This window comes from Lepidochelys kempii, chromosome 9, assembly GCF_965140285.1.
Source record: "Lepidochelys kempii isolate rLepKem1 chromosome 9, rLepKem1.hap1, whole genome shotgun sequence".
Lineage (NCBI taxonomy): Eukaryota > Metazoa > Chordata > Testudines > Cheloniidae > Lepidochelys > Lepidochelys kempii.
This window is the reverse complement of record NC_136388.1, coordinates 80006376-80029036: the sequence shown is the minus strand read 5'-3', so window position 1 is coordinate 80029036 and position 22661 is coordinate 80006376. Positions and strand designations below refer to the sequence as shown.

Below are 22661 nucleotides of genomic sequence, written 5' to 3'. Positions count from 1 at the left end.
AGCCTGTGAACAACCAGTTAAACATGAGCAGTGTTGTCAGCACCAGCTGTGCTGACTCTTAAACTAAACTGCTGTTGGTACTTGTGTATATGGGGAAATCACTTCACCTTTGCCATGTCACCATGCCACTGCCAGACAGTGCTCTAGTCTCTTGCACATGCCTGGTGGCAGGATGCATTGGTGAGCGCATATAGGTTTTTTGGAGGGGAAAACATTAGAACTACTTACAACTTTGTAGAAGACTCGTTTGCAACTTAGTTTGTCTGGTGAAGGACACACACAAAATGCTCATAGAAAAGAGTCTGACTCTGTTCAGTCCCCTGAGCGAGTCCAGAACTCGCATGTCTTTACCTTTCTTCTGCTAGCATTTGGAAGCAAAAACCTACTAGATTTAGGAAAATGGGAGTTCAGTTCCTTGCTTTGCCACATGCTCACTATAAAATCTAGGACAGGTCACGTCAACTCTACACCCACTTCTGCATCTGTGAAATGGGGAGAATACATACCCCATGGCTGTTAGTACATCAGACCTGAGGAAATTTCTCTAGAGAGAGAGAAGTGCAAGGTAGAAACAGCTTAAACCTCCTGCTCACAGCAGTTTTAAGAATCTTTAGCATAATTATTTATCTGTATTTCATAAACACTGGTGGTAAAAAAAATTTGTCCTTTTAACCCCTTCTACCCCCCCAAAAATTATAGTATCTCATAACTGACAAAGGAAACAGCATGCAGTGCTATGGTGGGATACAATTGTCTTGTCTAATGTTAAGCATAGTGATCAGTATTTATAGGGCACCCATACTGCTGTGGTATTCCCCATAATCGGCAGAGTATGAGGCTTTTTTGTTCATCTTAAAGGGTGGGTTTTTTTTAAGGTTAACTAGGAAATACTTTAGCTGATGGCTCTGCCAGGCACTGTCCCATCAGAGGTGATATATGCAGTATGTATACTAACATATCACTTCTGCTTTATCATTTAAGAGTAAACTGAGGAAAAGTTATTCTTTGTAATCTGTATCTTTTACTATCAGTTCATTTAACTGATGAGGATGGAACCGCTCCTACACATGACAGTGTCTCACTAAGGGACCATACTTTTAAAACATGAGCCATGTGCCCATCCTCCTTTATAAGTGTTGTTACAAGCCTGACCTTTTATCTGCTTACTGGGATAATAAAGAGAAACCCCACTTCCTATTTTAAACAGTAGAACTTTGCTAATCCTTTTATCACCTAGTAACGCATGGATACAAACTAGCTTTTCTGAAAAAATGTTTCACTGTAGTGAGGTACCATATTTATCTTTGCAAAACTTAGTACAGCATGCTGACTAGCATAGTATGAGATTATAAATAAATGAAACCAGTTGCACTATTGCTGCTAATTGGCTAATAGATCACAAGAAGCGCTCTCCTTCTGATCTCTTGCTAACTCACAAAATTCAGTTTTTCAGTAGATCCCTTCATTATTAGTGCAGACAAGTGAGGCCCCACTGTATTTAGGGGTGGCTTTACAGAGCACCTACTTATCTCACAATTTAAACTGGCCACTGGAATCTATATACAGCACACTGAATTAAGCAGAACTGCATAGGTTTCAAGATTTTATGCCTGCTTCTAACCTTTTTCGTTTAATTAACTCTGAGCAGAAAGAGTTGGTAGAACCTTTAGAGTGGGGAAAATGCAAATATTTCACTCAAATAGTTACCTATGTTCAGTACTACAGGATTCTTAAAGATTTTTATATACTGAACAGATTGGTAGTAGAATAGGCTTAAATGCACTGAAGTAAAAATAGGCCCCTTACTGCATGCCTAATTACTGTGACGTAGCAGTGTTGAGCATTGCATCTTAACTCTGTGGGCACAAATAGGTTTAAAAGATTATAGAATCCTGGATGTAGGACTGGTACTACCATCCATCAAGGCAGCTTCACTTAAGGCCTGATCTGGAAAGCAACTTCTTAAAATATTATTCTGTCCCAGGATATAAAGAACCAGCCACAGATGCTACAATTCTGTCTTCTCCTTATTAATTGGAACTGTGGGCTGAAGTGTCAAAGCCAACATTGTGTCTCTGATATCAGCCTAACTTGCTTGCCCAAGCAGGATGTCCTTGGCCAGCAGTCATCTATTTTTTTTTTTTTTTAACCTGTAAAAAAGAGAGAGCAAAATGATTGCTCCTCCACCAGTGATCAGCACCAATAGTAGTAAAGCTGGGGGGAAGAGGACTCAAGTAATTGTAGAGGATAGTACTCAAAAGACCATTGTGGCTGAACTGTGTAACCTGGCTGACAGTTGGCTCTTTAAAAAAAACAAATATCCTTGTTCTCGTCCATATGTGCCACTAACAAGGGAGGAAAAACTGCAGATGACAGCATGCCTCCTGGCTACTTAATTCAGCTGGCAACACAAGAATGCCTAGCTAGACTGTGTTTTACTAGCCAATTAAAAACAATTGTTCTGTTCACAGTGGTGGTCAACTGATTGATACCATGCTAAAGGAGGTGACAAATAAGTAGAGCCAATGTAGATACCCAGAATCTCTAGAAGAGCCGCCTGTGAGGATATTTCAAGATATCCTAACAAAGCATTGAATGCTGTACAGGAACTACAAAAATGTAGGGTTAAAATTGTATTATAAACCCACCAAAGGAGGCGGAACAGGCCAATTTAAGGCTTGACTCAAATATTTTTCGTACTGCATGGTGATGGAACAGTTAATGCTACGGCAGAATAAAGTGCAAGATGCCAGCATGGTTATCCCAGGGAGTGGGGGAATTGGCCTGTTGAGGATATATTTCAGAAATGCACATATCTGGGCACAGTGAACTTCTCCTGTATGTAAAATGTAGGATTAGACTAGTTCCTGCATTAAATAGACAAAGCCTTTTCCTCCTATCTTTCCACAGATGTTCTTCAGTTTTGTGTGCTGCTATCTCATTAGCAGAGGAAATGGTATGTTAGTAGCGATGAAACCTGTCTAGGTAGACAGATTACTCTGAACCAGCTTAATTCATAGCTGTATTGGGTGGTTCCTCAAATATTTCTCTGCTGACTCTTGTTTTTTTGGCCTATAGTGTCATCATGGTTAACAACTCTAGTCTAAACTTGAGTTTGAATTTTTATTGGTAAAGCCAACCCACATGGTGTCTTTTCTTTCTTTGGGAGGGGGCTGGTAGAGCTGAAGGGAGAGTTGGGAAGGGTCTATCATCTTGAAGATGACAGCTGGTATCTGTAATTTAAAAAACAGTTTGACTCCTGGCAAGCCAGGGGTAACCATAGCACAGTTCTTTGTATTCTCATTGATACATTGAGTATCTTGTTTTGCATAATCCTGAAAATTTGGTTTGGGTGTCCGGGATGGGAGAATACTAGAACACAGTTTGTTCTAAAAGTACCCTCCCCACCCAGCTAAAAATACTTGAAGCACAATGTACATAGGTCTTAGAGGTTTTTTCCCTTCTATATAAACGGATAGATATGCAAACAGAAATGGGTTCTCAAACAACTTGTCTCCCCCTCCCCTTTTTTTTCTTTGCTACTGAAAGTCCTAACATTAGCTTCACTGACATTCTTGTAACGCATCCTGTCCATTTTCAAGCAGGAATTTTTTCCCCCACTCAAATCTACAAGGAGAAATCTCCTTTTAACAAAGGAAAATGCAGCTCTGCACTGAATTAGTTTCTTGATGGATGTTCCAGAGAGGTCTGAATGGAATCACAGCTCAGTCATACAGTAGTATTCAAAGAGAAACCCTTCCCACCTTAGGCTGTGGCTACACTAGAGCTTACAGCCATGCAGCTGCATAATATAACTGCTCTAAGCCAATGGGAGAGAGCTTCCCCCATTGGCTTAACTACTCTAGCCCTCTGAGCTGTAATAGCTGTGTTGGCGGGAGAAGCTCTCCCACTGACATAGCGATATGTACATGGTGCTTAGGTTGGCATAACTTATGCCGTTTTGGGGGTGGCTCTTTCACACCCTTGAGTGACTTAACTTTATCCTGCAGTAAGGGCTAGTGTAGACCTAGCCTTAAGTGCGTAGAGCAAGGGTAGGCAACCTCTGGCATGCATGCCAGCAGTTTCAAGTGCTTTCCCTTCTTAAATATGATGGAAGCTGTTGGCATGTCCTCTGTAGAGCACTAACTTTTATATGTGTTTACAAGCTATAATATGCCATTTTACACATGTACATTTTTAGATTGGATTAACTTTGTTAGAAGGGATGTAAACCTTCCTGTTTCATCGCTGAGATGAACCATTCACTGACTTGGGTGGGGCAAGAGGGAGGAGGTTAAGAAGAAACTCCCCATATGGGCTGTCTGCCCACTTAAGGGTTTCTTGCACCTTTATCCAAAGACTCCAGCACTGGCTGTTGTAGACTGGGGGTGGGACTAGATAAATGGACCACTGGTCTGATGTAGTATGACAGTTCCTATGTTCCCTGTAATACTATCACACAATTAGGAACACCCATTGTAACCACTTTTTTTCTTCATTTTCTAGATCAGTGTGCGAGTTACCACCATGGATGCTGAGCTGGAGTTTGCCATCCAGCCCAACACCACAGGGAAGCAGCTCTTTGATCAGGTAAGGTGACACAACTGCAGAAAACATGCCCTTAGTACTGACTTTGCTAGCTCCCCACCCCTTCATAACTATCCTCACCCCTTAGCACACACTCACCACTTACTTACTCTTTTGAGGCCTTTAAAAGAGAATCTAGCATCAAGAAACTGCATGTTTTCACCCCCACCTCATTATTTGTATATTTTAACTCTGAGAGTGCCAGGAGCTATATCTGCCCCCATAGTGCTTCCACTCTTGGGCAAACTGCATACCAAGAGGAGGGGAGAGGCTAAAATACACCATTTATTCTTAAAAATATTAACTGTCCTGAATCACCTCTCTCCCTACCATCATTAGTTAGCTTATTGTAGGTGTGTTGGTAGGAATAGCCCCTGGGAGGCATTTGAAAGAGTGAGAGTTGTGCCTTTTCAAAATAAAAACTCCTCTTTGTACAAGTTTCAGCAAATGAGTTTAGTGAAATGATGTGCACTATACTGTGCGCCAGACTTTGACAAGGAGGTTCTTACTACTGTAAGTCACTTCCTAGATTCAGCGGTCTTTATCTTGGTGGACTCGCTTTCCTCTGCATTCTATGCTTATTGGCAGGGTGGATTTACCCCTCCTTCCTCCCCTCTCAGCTCAGGCTAAACAGAAGCAGGGAGACATACGCAGCCCAAACGTGAAGCTGTGAAGCCATGGACATTATCAATCACAGCTGTTGAGAAACTGACAGACTCCATTACACATCTCAACTGTAATCCCAGAGGCCTTATCCAGGCTACTGCCCAGCTGCTCAGAGCATCTGTTCAGCCTGTGGAGAGTGATGCAATCATGTCTTGTAGACAGTGGGGACTTTGTCGATCTGCCGTTGGGGGAGGTGGCATGCAGTAGAGGTGGAGGGAGGAAGAGATCCCAGGCACTGGCTGCTTGCAGAAGATTCTGTGAACAAGAAGTCTTATTTTCATTTTCTTCTTTTGCCTGGTGATTCCTTCATGTGTGTTAACATGGGTGTGGTTCACAAGAAACCCTAGACATTCTGGGGCCAGCCTTTGCACCGCATCTGGGCTAGTGGGGAGAAAAAAATAAATTATGGCTACTTTCCCCATAAAGCTGACTACCTCATTTGGGACCAGAAAGCTTAATTTTGGACCGCAAGGTGACTTAAAGTTGTTTGTTCTTTTCACACACTAGACTGTCTGAATGTTCAGATAGTAAATGTTCTCTCTTCTGATACTGCTTCACTGCAAAGCTGCAATATAGAGGAATAGGTTGACAGATTAGTATGCTGTTTTTTGTGATGGAGCAGTGCCTCAAGATATTCAGTGAGTAAACCAAAGTCTTGACTTACGGAGGGCTTACATGGACTGTTAGCATGTTACTGAACAGCAGTAGCTCCAACACTTTTAGCCTTGTGACCCACCTTTTAAATATAACGGTTTCATGGTCCATAGAAATGACATTGTTGAAACCCAAGCAGCATGAGTGTACACAAATAAGGATAGGGACACTGCACTGTTAACTTTATTCCATCATTCAGCAGTAGCCCTTGAGATGCCAGATGCAGAATGAATTAACAGCTTGATGTTCTCAAAGTGTTTTCCCTTGAAACTGTCATATTGTGTGTTTTTTGGGAGGGGGCATGGGGGGGTTCAAGGGTCAGGCTTTAATACTCCTAACCACACAGAGTAAGGTGCTACTCAGCAAGCACACCACTAACTTCAGTGGATGTTCTTGCAGCTGTAACCCCTAACCAATGAGAAAAGGGGGTTCCAAATCTTCTCCATGTGGGTCTGCAATTTTGATGGCTTTGCGCTCCCAGGGCGGCAGAACTTTTCCACAAAGCACGCACTGATGCTGAATTTAGTCTTTACCGTGAATAAGTCTGTATTTGAAAAGCATATATCTTTCTAATTTTTAATCATTGATAACATTCTTTTGTCCTTTATAGCCCAGAGGGAAAGTGGTATCGATTGGCTTTTGAGAATTTTGGCCAATGTAGCTTGTTTTTGGGCACTGGCTTTTTTAATGTTACCTGGGTCCACAAATATTTTGACACCTGGAATGGTCTGGCACACATTCATTCAAAGGTACTGAGCGTCCACAGCTGACATGTTAATGCTATGCCATGCTAGGTGCTCCTGAAAATTGGGCCATTTTTGGTAGGTGCCTAAAACCATGAGTTAAATCTAGATGGCCAACATTTTCAAAAGTGACTACTACTTTTGAGCAGAATTCAGTTTTTGTCAAGACTGAAGCATTTTTCTGCTTGCCTCTGTTACTTCCCTTTTTTGTTTCTGATTTTCTCTCCATTCCCTGAACTATTAAAGGGCCTACTTCCCTCCCTCCCCCAAAGTCTAAAAGACTGATGCATAGTTGAGTCAAGATACCAGCTCTTCAAGGATTAGAAGGCTGAATCTTAAAACTGTGTAGAAGCTGCACTAGTGGGTTAAACTTTTAAAATCTTAATGGAAGAATTTCAAAGAAAGAGTGGTAATTTGACCCACAAGGAGAGGGAAATACACTGGCATATGACTAAGGGTTTCCACAATACATCAGAGCCAGGATACAGAACAGTTCCTCTGCTACTTTTCCTCCTGTTCTCATTTTTCAATTATCTGCATTATCATTATAGCTGTCAGATATAGATATACTAGATTTGTTAAAGGAGAGAAATTGCACTAGATGGTGGTGTGTGTCCATCCACTTTGTGGCTTGACAAGGGCAAAGAAGATTCTTGAAGGCTTCCCAGTAGGCCATATCTGGTTAATACATAATATGTGGACAGTTGAGTGATCTTGCCATCTAGAAGCTTGTCTGATTTGTCTCCTGCTGCTCACTCCCTAGGGAGTATGTGAAAGTGGTGTATGTAGTCCTTGACGGCTGTGCATGTCCGCCTCACTCTGGTGACTGTGTGGCAGTTCTAGGAATATGGTCCTAGGGATGAGGAACAGTGAGGGGGCTAGAAAGAGTGCCGTTTAGCCAAAGGACTCCAGAACAATAGTGATTTCAAATGGAAACTCTTGGGTTGGGAAGATGAAGGTTCTACCAAGGAAAAGTGAGCGATCTAGAAACACTCTGAAGAGTGAGATGGGAAGTAGGCATTGCATTTATGGGTATCAAGGTTTCCCTCCAGCAGCTCAGTCTACTGCAGACAGAACCTCAGGAGGGGTGAGGAACTTTAGAATCTACTGCTATGTCAGTGGATTGATAAAGAATCTAATCTGTCCTCTAATGCTGCCCTGGCATTCAAAAACTCTCTCTGGACAATTGCAGAAGGGGGAAGTTTGATTGCAAAGGAAATATCCCATTCAGCTTCAGTAACAATAGGAAACGTACTGCTCCTGTTCTGAAATAAGACTGATTATTCCGTATTTATTTTTGTTTCTTGACCAAATGTTCTAGCCTGGAAAGACTGCCCTGGTTGAAAATGATTTACTTTGTCAGAGATTTGCACACAGTCCGGGGAGGCTAGAGGGAGGAAAAGATTCTGTTCTAGCACCCCTATGCCCAGTTTCATCTGCATGGGGAACCAAATGATAAATGTCAGAACCTCAGTGTGGCTGCTTTACTGGTCACTTGCCCTAATGTTGGGTCAGGGTTTTGTTGAATGTACAGTATAACACTTCGGGAATGAAGGTTGTTTGTAACTCTGAAATGTTCATAACTGAACAAAATGTTACATTGGTTCTTTCAAAAGTTTACAACTGAACATTGACTTAATACAGCTTTGAAACTTTAGAAGAATAATATTTCCCTTAATATTTTTTAGTAGTTTAACACAGGACTGTACTATATTTGCTGCTGCCTGATTGTTCAGGTTCCAAATGAGGTGTGTGGTTGACTGGTCAGTTCGTAACTCTGAGGGTCTACCATATTTAAGCTGGCTCAGAGAACCACTTTTTATGAAAAGTACCATCAGGCATTATAACCCAAACATGGCAAATGAGTTCAGGGCTATATTGGAATATTATAACTGTTGCTCAGAATATAACAGTGTGAAATAGTGAGTTGATAAGTATAACCAGAAAGGCCAAAGAGCTTGGATGCAGCTGCTGATGTAGATAATTTTAACGATGTGCATGGAACAAGTTTCATGATGGATGTTCAATTGGGGAATTTTTGTAAACTACATACTGGAGTTCTATCAAATGATCTAACCTGGCAGGGGATGGTGAAGGGAGAGGCATGAAATGGGTGGAGGGCTGTCCTCTCGTGGTATTTTGCTCAGTTATTAATACTACTTGTGCCCTCATTCAATGGACTGCAGCCAAATTATCCCTGCATGTCTGATTTTGGTTAGCTCTGGTTGGAATCCTTCTTGTGCTTCCACACTTCCACATCAAGTTCAAATACCTCTGCCTACTATAGTTCTGCACTGCTGGGCTCTGCTGTCATCCTCTTTCACCACCACTTGTGCAGTACTTTGCCAATCACCTTGCCTCTCTGATCCCTTTGTCTTTGTACCTGATGTGTTTCTCCCCCCCAACCCAAAAAAAAAAAAGCCTTTACATCTGCTCTCTATCCTCTGCGCCTGATCTAATGCACTTGCATAAAGAATGAGGTGGTTTTTCCTAAAAGTTCACTTCTTGTAGCTAACCATTCTCTCCTGTTCTTGTCTAGCGGTTCTAGGTTTTTTTGTTGTAGACCTGTGCCAAGCCACAACTGCGTATTTAAGTAACTTAAAGTCATTTCTCCACCCTGTCTGCATGCTGCCTAATTTGTACTGTAGATGATAGGGGACATATCTTGTATCTTATGTGTAAAGTGACACACATGGTGCAGTGCAGAACTGCATTTCTTGCCACAGTTACTACTAATGGACATTTTGGACTGCACATTCAGCTGCAACTCTTGCTTTGCCATTACGTGGGCCTTGAGGCTTCCTTTTGGCTTTGCCTGTGACTAGAAGGCTCATCTTGCTTTGCCTCTTGTCAGAGATTTTTGGTACAATGGGTAAGACCCATTGGAACCGATGGAACCAGGTTACAGTGCTCTGGCTTTGGTTAATTACTTCTAGACTTATAGCTGTACTAGCTGCTTTAAGTTACGGCATGCTCTTAAGACAAAATTGGGTCAGCAGTCACTTCTGCATGGCTCCTGGCAGCCACATCTGTTTCAGCACCTTGTTGAGAAACACTTTTTTTTTTTTTTTTTTTTTGCCTGAACTGATATAGCCAGCCTGCAGTTTGTTTGTGAAGCGGTGTATGGATCATCATCTCCTGACGTCAGGCCTAATCTTGATGCTCCCTGGAGCCATGACAAGGACGGGGGGTAACTTTCTGCTCTGTTCCAAACAGACTCCTAGCACTGGCATTCCCTTTTTTTTTTTTCATTTGAGAGTAAATGAGACTTTGAGGGTAGGAATTGAGCTCTTCTCATATCTTACTAAACTTAGCAAAACTAGTATCCAGCTTGTGGTCAAACCTTCTGATACACAACTGTAATGGATATGAACATATTGTAGTGTGTGCAGCTGACTTCATTCAACCACATTCAAGAGCAGCCTGTGTATAGCTGGCCCTGCATTATGTATATTTGACCTGCCAGTGAGTTCATTGGACCTCTTCTCTTTCTAGCTACCATACTCACCTTATCTAAAAGTGCAGCAAAAAATTGTTACCTTGTATTCATTTTAAATCACTTCAAATATGAATTGACGCTAATTCTGTCAGTTCCCATGACTTTCATCTGATTAAACAGTGCTTCACTAGAGCAGGGTGTAGTGTGTGGTTGGCTGCAGAGATGGTTTCACAGCCGTTTATTTTTAAGTGCTGACATTTGTTAAACTCCCCCTCCTTTTTCTATTCAACTGCTCTTAAATGTTCAGTAGTAAACTAGGTGGCTTTCTCCATAACTGAGCAGCCCAAGACTGTAAAGGCTACTCTCCTGCTTGCCTCTTTCTGTAATGGGGAGACTAGTTTCTAAGCTGTTATTTCTATAACCAACTACTTTGATTAATGTATTGATCCACCCTAGGGATGCATGAGTCCTTCTGCCTTGCCTGTCTCTAAGAGCTGCAGATGGGCTTTATTGCAGCCTTTTGTACATCTCTAATATCTGGCGCTTTTTTTTCTGGGTGCATGTGCAATTCTATGCCTGACTTAAGTATAGAACTAGGAAAATTACATACATGCACGAACAGACAATTTTCAGTTGCAAATGGTCAGCTGGGGGTTCATATAACCATTTGTATAAACCAGTCCCAGTTACTGATGTTGTTCCATAGGGTCTCAGTATTGTGTGAGTTTTTTCCTAATTATTCAGCTGCTCTAGATGCCTCTGAATGTCAATACTTTTCAGCGGACTAGTGAACCTGTAACACTCTACAGAGAATTGATGGGAGGCTCTTCTAGCATTTATGGATTAAATGAGTTACTTAGGGCTCATCTACACTGGCAACACTAAAAGCGCTGCCACGGTAGCACTTTAACGTGGTTTGTGTGGTTGCAGCAGAGTGCTGGGGGAGAGCTCTCCCAGCGCTCTTAAAAACCCACTTCCACAACTCGCACAGCTCCCAGTGCTGGGGCCCTGTCTACACTGGCGCTTTACAGCGCCGAAACTTGCTGCACTCGGAGGGTGTTTTTTCACACCCCTGAGCAAGAAAGTTGCAGCACTGTTAATTGCCAGTGTAGACACTCTTAGTTATGGAGCTACAGGTCAATCAAGGGGCTCTGCTGCCCTCACTCTGCTTAGCCCCTTGCCTGGTTCTTCCTTCACTGCTGCTGGAGTGGTCTGTAAAGCACCTGTGAAATGGCAACTTCCCTGGTTTGTGGATTAGTGTGAAGACTGCAACATCAACACCAGTTTATTTCCCCCTCCTCCCCCTCATAGCATGTGGATTAAAGAGTAAAATATAGCATGGCTTGAGACGCTTAATATGTAACTGTTACATTGTGGGTGTCTGCCCTCTTAATACTGCTCCATATGGTGCAGAACATTGCTTTTATTTTAAATTAACTATAGTTGGGGGTAAATGATTATCTCTGATAGACAAACTGCAAATTCAGTAAGTAACTTGTTCCTTTAAACTGCTTTGGAGTCCTACCCCAATCCCTTCCCATTCTCCCTCCCTCTTAAATGTTTCCTCTGACGCCCTCTTCCTACCATAGATGCCACCAGCTACGTTTTGTTTTACCTCCTTCAACTACTATGTGGTTACAGAGAGGAAGCAAAAAGAAAAGGAGGACTTGTGGCACCTTAGAGACTAACCAATTTATTAGAGCATAAGCTTTCGTGAGTTCACTTGGTTGGTTGTGTCTGAGGATCTCTTCCTGGTACAGCTGGGTTATTTTTTTTCTTTTGAGTGTGTGGTGCACAGGCTGGACTTCTCTAACTAGAATTTAAATCCAGATAGTCTTGTTCAAAGAAATCTGTGTTTAGGCTGGTGGAATTTTTGTTTTACTACCTACAGAACTAGTAATAAGAGACCATTAAGTGGAAGCAGCTTGAAATAAAAAATCACACAAATTCAGTCTTTTGCATGCCTTGACTTTGTACAACACTATACAACCAAATCTCAAAACAGACCTGTAGAATCCCTTTCCACTTCCCCCAGCCCTACTCTGCCACAGACTTTTTTTTCCTCCAACCCACGGAGCAGCTCTACTTTTGACCTGTTCAGCACCGAGTAATCACTCTCTGATCCTGTTTAGTCTACTTCTATCTCCTCTGGACGTACAGCCCACATCACACTTCTTTTGTAAAAGCGCTGGCAGTGACTCCCTAGCCAGCCTCTGCAGTTTCTGGAACTACTTGTTGGAGACAGCATCCATCAGCTACTGGTGAACACTTAAAGTGGCAACTGATGCCTCCAGGCAAAGGATCACCCCTGCATTACAGATAGGAAGTTGGGAATTGTAGCCAGTAACCAGTGTGGAAATATTTAAAAATTGACTCACTTCCTAATTGAACATGGTGTGGCAGTTTAGGACCACACCCCTCCCTCTGCTTTGAGCAGAAACCTTTAAGTCTAGAAAATCAGTTTGATTCCCCAAAATCTTATGTCTGGCTTTGTATCCACATGCGCCCTCTACCTATTCACCACAGTCAAACCCTCTGCATCTATTATACCCCAATAACACTTCTGATTTATTAGGTCAGACCACAACATTCCTCTCCCATATTGTAAACACCGCTCTATAAATCTTCTGCTTGATAGTAAGAAACGCTGACGGTTCTTCCATGTACCTCCCAGAAAAATTTATCTTGATCCATCCTTGATCTGGCTGGACAGTCCAGCTTACTACATCTACCCTTTGAAGTTTAGAACAGCCCTAATACCACCACATCATATTTTATTGTGTTCCATATTTTCTGGAGAAGACATGGGACTCCTAGACCATTGTACAGTATCTGCCATATGAAGTGAAGAAAGTAGGTATTGCCATAACTACATGCCATAGTGAGTGGGAATGTGGGGTCATAATTACATGATATGTAAAGTGAGGGTAAAACACCATCAAAACAGAAGATGCCAGACTTGTGAGCATTTTAAATCTTCTGTGCACAGGTGTATGACTACAGAAAATGTAATGAATCAGTCAATCAAGTCCCTAGTTCGGGAACCTAGGCATCGCTAAGTTTGGATACTCATAAACTCAAAATTTTTTGACTTTAGAATTATTTTTCACATCTCAGTGTTCTAATTTTTCTTGAATCTGCAAACATAACTCATTAAATTTTTCATTTGAGGATTTTTTTACACATTTGTCAAGTCAAATGGTAACATCCCTGTTTATTTGGAGCTACTTATCCAGTAGGTATGTGCCTAAAGGACAGCTGTCTTAACTAGCATATCTTGAGCTTCAGCTTGCTCATACGGTACAACTTCCACAAACTTACCCCTGTGGAATCCTTAAACACAGCCAGTTCAGCACCAAATTTAATGGTTTGAGGTCCAAGTTTTAATGGTTCAAGTCTGCATGTAATTCCAAAACCAACCACCGAACTTTAAAGTAAACAAAGGTTGTAGGACTTTTATTTAAAAAAATAAATAAATAAAATAAAATTCAAGTTTCTTAGCCAAGCCAGGTGATTTATGGCATACTTCAGAAAGAGAAAATATTTTTTGAGGAAAATACATTGAGGAGATGAAAACTTGGCTTGTAACGGAAAGCTATAACTCTAAGGAGTTGAAGCTGAAATGTCCGCTTCTCCCTTGTAGCCCAGTGACCACATCTTATTCAGAGTGCTCACTGTCCTTGATGCCCAGCAATGAGCAGATGCTAGCACACGCTCAAATGTGGAGCCTATCAAGATCCATCTCAATGGGGAAAGAGCCCGTAATGTACTGGATCCTCAGCAGGCTGGTGTTGAGTTGACTCCTGGATCCTAGAGCAATGAAGTAATGCTTAAGAACCGCTATACTGGGTCAGACCAAAGGTTCATCCAGCCTAGTATCTTGTCTTCTGACAGTGGCCAATGCCAAGTGTCCCAGGGGGAATGAACAGAACAGGTAATCAAGTGTGTCCCATTTGCACCTTCTGGCAAACAAAGGCTTGGGACACCATCCCTGCCCATCCTAGCTAATAGCCATTGTTGGACTTATCCTCCATGAATTTTATCTAGTTCTTTTGTGATCCATGTTATAGTCTTGGCTTTCTCAACATCCTCTGGCAAGGAGTTCCACAAGTTGACTGTGCTTTGTCTGGAAAGAATACTTCCTTCTGTTTTTAAACCTGTTGCCTATTAATTTCATTTGGTGACCCCCAGTTCTTGTTATGGAAAGGAGTAAATAAGGAAATGTTGTTTACTTTCTCCATACCCGTCATGATTTTATAGACCTCTATCGTATCCCCCCTCTTAGTTGTTTTTTCCAATCTGAAAAGTCCCAGTCTTTTAATCTCCCCATATGGCAGCCATTCCATACCCCTAATTTTTGTTGCCCTTTTTTCTGAACCTTTTCCAATTCACAGTATTCAAGATGTGGGCGTACTATGGATTTATATAGAGGCAATATATTTTCTATCTTATTATCTATCCCTTAATTTCCCAACATTCTGTTTGCTTTTTTGACTGAGGCTGCAGATTTGAGTGGATGTTTTCAGAGAACTATCCCTAATAACCAAGATCTTGAGTGGTAACAGCTAATTTAGACCCATCATTTTATATGTGTAGTTGAGATTTTCCAATGTGCATTACTCTGCTTCTAAGCCACCTTGCTGACAAACCAGGACTTTAAATAGAAGTAGGAAGAGTCTAGTCTATTTTATTAAATTATTTATATTTATTTTTTTCGATTTCTTCATGGTTGCTATTAAGGAGCAATGGTTTTAGCCACAACAGTTTAGCCAAGTATGAGTAAACAAACCTCCCTAGGGGTACATAGAAAAAACCACTTCGCCCAATCAAGCGGTTTATGGAATACCTTTTTTGCAGGCTTTCATACTGCACACAAAGTAAACTGTGAGATGCTAATGGAGGTGCACTCAGCAGTAGCAAGTATCCTCTGAAATATTTCCTTGAAATATTAGCGGCATTTTAAAGGGCTGGTAGAGTGGTTAATGCATTAGCTTCCTAGACTGAAGTTAGCAATGCCTTTTGGCATTCCCATAAGGGAAAGATGGGATTCCATGGACACTGTTCATCAGGTCTTCTCTTCTCTCTCCTTCTCCTCCTCCAACCCCCCCCCCCCCCCGAGGAATGCATCTCCTTTCTGCAGCTAAGGGTGGTTGTGGCTGTCGTGGTGTTGAAATGTTTCTGGAAATGTGGTTTTGCCATTTTTACTTCAGGAGCCAACTTTATGCAGAATGAAACTTGTTTCCAAAGGGTGACTGGAGCCAGGAATTGTTTTCTTAGAGGGAAGCTTTGTAGCTAATCTTGCTCAAACCAGAAAATGAGATTATTCATTTTTCCCTCTCAAATTGTTCTTGGAGCATGTTATCTTGGCTGTAGATTTGGGCCAAGAGAATGAAGTTAGACTAGTGCCAAGCAACATGTATATCTTGCACAAAACCCTTTCTAAAACCTATACTATGGCAATTCAGAACCTTGGGTGGAGTACTTTCTTTTTTCCAGGGATGGGGAGGAAGGCTTATTAGGTGTCTTCTCAGTGGTCCATGTCTGTCTTGGTAAAGGAAAGCTGTACCCTTTTTAGTGGTATTTGAAGGTTCCCTCCTAGAGTAGTGGCTCGTGGGCTGCCTAATTTATATATAATTATGCTTTACTTCTATATGATTCTGGCTCATTCTGTATTCTCCTAGAACTCCTCGTGCTGTTTTCAGACTTAAAAATTGAGTCTTAAAGCATGTGGACATAAATGCAGGATCTGTTTTTGGGGGGACGCGCACACATTAGATGTAAATTTTTTTTTGTCATCAGGCTGCTTTGTCTGATACTTAAGTAGCTATGCTTCAGGACTCTGTAAAATTAAATGGGTCTACATTTTAAATCAAACTGGAGGAATAAAACCAGTACAGTGTTACCTTTTTTTGTTTTTTAAAAGCAATAAACTATTCTGAAGATTGCCTTCACAACCAGGAATTCATTGCTAAATTTTTAAGTTTAGATTTGACAGGAAGATGGGTTCTGTAGTTACAGAACCCTGGAAAACCAAGTAGTTACTGGCACAGAGTAAAAGTTTAACATGACTTTTGAGAGCATTAAACAAATCTTCTCACCATGCTGCTGCTGCTGGATGTGGTATGTTGGGGTGTGTGTGTGTGTGTGTGTGTGTGTGTGTACTGCTGTGAAGCTAGAATACCAGGGCAAAGGCTACAGTGAAACTAGCCAACTTCATGCGTTTGGTAAGCATTTTCTGTTCCCTTTTCACAGCATATGAAACGATGATAAACATGAAATCCTTTTTTTCTACATCCAAAGCTTTTTCAGTGAATTAAGTTTCACTATTGCCAAATCCAAACATTTAGTCTTGGGTCTGGCCCTCAGAAATCATGAGATTGGAGGGAAAAATTGGGGTTCTTGATTTGCTTTCTGGAATCTGACCCTTTAGGATTTCTTTTCTTCTTGCTCTGCATTTCTGAGGGCTGAAACTTTGTTTTTAAATGAGTGGGGTTTGTCGTCATCCTGTGACTCAGAGCTTGGGCTTTAAAAAACAAAACAAAAAAAAAACCCACCATGTTGAGAGACTTGCAATAAAATTGAGTTAGTAACAGTGAAGCTTAAAGGGAAGTGCAGATCTGGTTTATGTTGATCCTTGCTTCCAGGACTTAAATTCTCAGATTCTATCCCAGAGCCCCTGCACCTCTCTGTCCCTCCTCCATTCAGGGCTCCAGGTTTCAGCTGCAGGGTGTGTTGTCGGGGTCTTTGGGGCTTTCAGCCCCACAAGGAAGCCCCAGCAGCCACCCTCTTAGGGGGTTGAAAATACTCACTGGAGCTCTGCTCTGGATGGCTCCAGCTGAATTTAAGCCCTGCTTGTTTATCATATGACTTCTGGAAGCTTGGCAGGGTTCCCCCATTCCTCTTCCTGGCCACATACTGTGCATTGACCCCCCCCAACCAGAAGTCCAACCAAGCCTTCTTGACTTGGGAGCTCTAGTAGAAACTACCTGAGACAAGCTACCTCTGACAAGACTTCAGTGTCTCCCATTTCTGGTCTCTTAGACTGGAGAGCTAGACATCTGCTATTCTTTCAAGAAATCTTACTCTCTTGGAAGAGCCTTCAGGTTCTGGGTTTGGGGGGGAGAGGCTCAGGGTTGGGGCAGGAGGTTGGGGTGCATGAGGAGGTCAAGGTTCTGGGGTGAGGCCAGGAAGGGGGGTTCTGGTTTGGGGGCTGGGGCATAGACTTACCTATGGCAGCTCCTGGTCAGCAGTGCAGAGGCAGGAGTGGCCAGCAGCAGTCCAGCTCCTAGGCAGAGGCATGTAAGCAGCTCCTGGCAAATGGGAGTGTGGAGCTGGTGCTCAGGGTGGGGGCAGCACATGGAGCCCCATGGCCTCCCTGCCTAGAAGCTGGACCCGTTGCTGGCTGCTTCCAGGGCACAGTGCTATGTCGGAACAGGTAGGCACTAGCTTGCCTTAGCTGGGCAGCACCGCCGACCGGACTTCTAACGTCCCAGTTGGCGGTGCTCACCAGAGCCGCTAGGGTCCCTGGTTGCTGAGCAAGGTGACCCGGTGCCTTACATGGTGTGACCCGGTACTGGGTCACGACCCGAATGTTGAAAAACACTGCCCTAGAAAACTTTTTATTGCTAGTGCTAATACAGATTCACTCAAAGAATGAGTGCGAAGATACCTAGTGTGATTATTTCAATATAAGGTGGGAAAAGGCTTGATATGACTCCAGTCTGGGATTTACTTGTGGCATCCAGAGTTCCACTTGATGAACTGTACCTGAGCTGGGGTCTTAAATATATATATTAATTGGCTATGAAACCATAATTGGAATCTTGAGGATTGCCTGAACTCTCCGTACACTGCTTTCCACCATCCTATAGGCAGATCAAAAACATGAAATCTATGAATAAATTCCTTGTATTATACTCCAGAGTTCTGTTAGTCCGCCTGACTTAATATTCTGCCTGGCGAGGAGGAAAGATAGTGTTCTTTTGTTCAACTTACAAAGTAAGGCTATAAATATACAAGTAATCTTGTAATACTGCATACAGTCAGCTGTCTTTAAAATTCATTGTTCCTCATCCTCAAAACAGCCCTATGCATCTTGTCCCTTTGCACCCTCCATTGCTGCTCACTGCCAAGAATTGTGTGTGAGGCTCCACAGGCAAACAGTTCAACAAATCTGCAAATGCTGCATACCCCTTTAACAAAAGTAGTTAGTAATCAGGCTGCTAGCTGCCAGGCAGATTCCTAGCAGCTGTAGAAATCAGTTTCTACCTTGATGTTTTTCCTTTGCAAAATGGAACAAAAAATATTTTTTTTAATGCAGTGGGGAGTTACTTGCCTTTGCATTTGATAGAGGCTACCAGCATGCACATCCAGTTGGAAAACTATTTCAGATATGAATGACTACGTACAGCCTGCGCACAGACCTGCTTTAGCAAGCCAGAACATGCTTGGCTTTACAGCTCATGTAATTCATAGCACTAATTATGTGGTTCTGTGCAGCATAGTGTCAGTATAACTTTGCAGAAAAGTTATATTTTGGGCAGGGAGGGAGGGAATAAGATTTATAAAGATACTGAGTTTGCATAGCTGGCTTTCCTTTTTGTCCCATCTGTTGCTGTTGCTATTACAGTGCAGACTTCTCCACTGTGGAATAAAAGTCCTTTTGTGCTATGGCCTCAGTGTGATGCCGTTCGGTTCCTTTTTGGCAGTTCAGCATGCTGAACTCCCAGGCTTAAGCTGTCAGCAAATGAAACTGCGGCAAGCGGACACATGCAGCAGTGGGGGTGAGCCACCATCCTATTCAAATGTTAATGATGCCTGAGAACAGAGCTCTCATTTTAACTGTGTTCCAGACCCATTCCTTCCCCTGCCCCACACACTTACAAGCTGTATAGTGGCCTGCAGTATTAAATGCACTTCAGAAGGTCTGTTTAGCAACATGTATTCCATTGCCTGTCTCAAACATTTGCTTATGTTCCTATGACCCACTGTCCCTAGGAGTCTACTCCAAACCATTGGACCAATCCCTCGACTCTTAAGCAAGCAGTGCTTACTTGGACAAATCCCACTGAAGTCAGAGGGACTGGTGCATAGGGGAGGATTTCAGGGTGGGACCCATATAGAGGCTATATTGGCATAATTATGCTGGCATAACCCCACAGTGTAGACACAGCCTACACTGACTGAAGGGATTTTCCTTCTGTGTTGGAACACCATCCACCTAAACAATGGTAGCAAGGGTGACAGACACATTCTTCCAGCTTTTATACTGGAGGCACTAGGTCAGAATAGCTGTGTGTTGGTCAGGAGTATAGGTTTTTCACATCTCTGATATAGTTGTCTTAATTGTAGACCAAGTCTGATAAATACTTACAGCAAAAGTGAGAGGTTTACAGGTAAGTAGCAAAGCAGTAAGTGACCCAGCATTGTTCTCAGATCCAGCATTTCTTCTGCTCTTACAAGCAGGCCGTAAAACCAGTAATACAAATCTCCGGGTATGCTGCACCACTAGAGCAATAAAAACCGGATGGAGCAGAGGGCTTCCTGGAGATTAAAAGAGAAAGTGATTTGAGAGGGGGAGATCATGTCAGCACTGCTCCTCCCCAACAGATGAGGCATCAGGCCCAGGGAGGCAAGCAGGCAGTCTCAGGGAAGTGAGTAAATCTGAAGTCTGACAGGTAGGCTGGAGTGAGTGCCACAGTCTTGAGACACTTGGCTGCAGTGTTGTTGGGGGGTCATAATTTTATAAAATTAGTTTGAAAGACAGGTGGGTAAAGTCAGCTGGCTAAGAAGCTAGTGAAGATGATGGGGAGAGTGGGACATGTCTGTCTGTCTGGTTTTCCTGAAGTGTAGAGTACAGATTGGAAGCCAGATGACGAAGTTTCAGGAAGGTTGCCTGTAGGGGAATTTTTAGCCCATAACATGTCTCTGGCTTATCAAAAAGTTCAGTTCTGTTGGTTTGTTCAATCACAAATAACCCCCACCCCCTGACAGGAAATAGCATTACCACAGTAGTTTTCCACCTTTGGCAGGCTTCTAACACTGAATGCTACAATAGCTTTGTGAAGCCTTCTTTGTTTATATAGCACCAAAAGTGTGCTAGGTGCATGACAGAGGAGAGATCCTTGCATCAGGGTTTATTTATTGTATTGGTGGCTCACCACTGTCTAAGGGGCATGTTGTTGCCCTGCCTTACCCAAAGCAGTGCACTTCAGTGGAGCAACTAAACAGCAGGTGGGTATGGGTAGGCATCATTTACATACAAGGTAGCGTGCTTTGCAAATCTTAAGGCATGTGGCAGTTAACAAGACTGACTCTCTGGTCCATAGCAGAGTGGTTCATGCTATGCTCAAAAATAGGACCCTTGCATGTAAAAATGAGGGATGGTTCTGGAACTAGAGCCAAGGCATATGCTGTCTACTCCTGTAGTATCTGCCATTGCCTTACCCAACCAGCATGTATCGCTCCTTACTGCAGTCCTCCTTGCTCATTTATGAGAGTGGCTAGTATCTTAGCATTTGCACTGTTGCTATCCAGGCTCAGACCAGGAAAAGGTAGGGGGTCTAAGCTGTATAGATTCCCACCTGCAAACTCTCTGGAATCTACCTACATACAAGGGAAACCCTGGCCTTTGCTATGGTGCCAAAATCTTAGTGTACCAATTTAGGGTTGCTCCATGCTCCAGCTTTTCCCAGCAGGAGTCCTGTTTCAGATAGGTTTAGGAGGCATCTGCGGTGAGTTTGTGATAGGTGCTTAGTTCTTAATTGGTGTCTGTCTTAATCAGAAAACTATTGTACAACTGGCAGCCTTCACTCAAGGAGAGTGAGGGGGCATGTAAGAAGATGCAGCAGAGTGGTAGTGATCTGCACTGGCAGAGCTGCATAGGGCATTCTGTTACCACCTGCTTCAATTTGGCCTACCTTAATTACCATAACCCTACCTCAAATTTGGCAAACTTTTTAGGGACCCCTCTTGTCTCTCTTTATAAACCACTCTGCAGAAGTGGTATGGAGTGCAGGGAGCGAACAAGGATAGCTTTTTCCCTGTCCCCATAGTCAACAGGTGAAAGTTGGTTTATTTGATTCTTTTCTAAACTTGCCTACCTTTATACTACACCACTCCAACACATTCCCAGGTAACCAGTGAGCCTGTGGCCAGTCAGCTGTGACAGTTACTGATGCACGCACTGCTCTGTCTTCTTTTCCAGGTTGTGAAGACAATTGGGCTGAGAGAGGTCTGGTTTTTTGGACTTCAATATCAGGACACCAAGGGCTTCTCAACATGGCTGAAACTTAATAAAAAGGTATATGCCTGGTTATCCAATTTGTACACTTGATAATGGTTAGAACAAATGCAGTAAATTATTTTCTGGACTCTTATCCTCAGCTGGATGGGATGGTCAGCTCCTCACACTTGTTCTTGTATGCCACTCTGAATACCGAACCTTGATATTCTTTATTATTATTATTTTTGGTTAGTCTGCGCTGACTGTTCCAGAGTAGCTAGGTCTACAGCGTATAGATATGCCAGCTAATATGCTGTTCCTGGCCTACAGTTATCCTGTTCTTTATCCAGGCAGATCTAATGTGGTGGATCAAGGAAGAGACTTTATTCATGTGTAATACATATGGTGAATAAGACTCCTGGTGTGGTGCCATCCCTAGAAAACTCTGTGGTGCATGACTTTCTGATAGGTTTACAATAGTATTTTGTAGTTGCTAAATAAGAAATCTTGGCTAGACTGGACCAACTCCGCAGTTTCCAATGAACTGCTCAATGGGAGGATACTTCATGGTTTTTTGCTTTCTGTGTCAGAAAAGAAGTGTGTTTGAATATGCCTCTGTCTTTTACTCCCATTTTATTACACACTGCTCCACTCAGCCGGCTAGTTCTAAAACTGGATGGTGCTCTCTCACTCCAGGTGACCGCACAGGATGTACGCAAGGAAAGCCCTCTGCTCTTCAAGTTCCGTGCCAAGTTCTACCCAGAGGATGTGTCAGAGGAGCTGATTCAGGACATCACGCAGCGCCTCTTTTTCCTCCAGGTGAAGGAGGGCATCTTGAATGATGATATCTATTGCCCTCCAGAGACTGCTGTCCTGCTGGCTTCCTATGCCGTCCAATCTAAACATGGAGATTTCAACAAGGAGCTACACAAGCCTGGCTATCTTGCTGGTGACAAACTGCTCCCTCAAAGGTATGCAGACTTCACCAGCCTCAGACCTTCCAGCACCATGAAGTGCACAAGTGCTATATTTACTATAAGCTTCACTTACTCTAGCTTTTTGCCTGTTTTGTTTTCTCAAATCATCTTAATTCTGATGGGTGTCCAGAGTGCATCTTTCCATAAGAGTAAGGCTGTTGCACTTCCTGCACCCCTGTCTATTCTCCCTGGAAATTTGCATTTTGAAGAGCCCATTGCAATTCCGTATAAAAATGCAGGTAGAAACTTAAATTTCTCAGAATAACGAACTGAAGATACCTAAGCAAAAGAAGGGGGGAGCAAAGAGTAAATTTTGGCACTAAACTTCATAAATGGGTATGATGGCATAAAAGAAATGAGAAGCTGGATAT

The 22661-nt window shown here is 42.6% G+C and overlaps 1 protein-coding gene across 1 annotated transcript in view; it reads left to right on the top strand.

The window, feature by feature from the left end:
- Positions 1–22661, top strand: part of MSN (moesin) — a 71784-nt gene that overhangs the window by 38146 nt on the left and 10977 nt on the right. The window contains exons 2-4 of the mRNA XM_073361010.2: positions 4507–4590; positions 21296–21391; positions 22010–22284. Coding sequence (XP_073217111.1) covers positions 4507–4590; positions 21296–21391; positions 22010–22284 — 455 coding nt within the window. The remainder of the gene's footprint in view (positions 1–4506; positions 4591–21295; positions 21392–22009; positions 22285–22661) is intronic.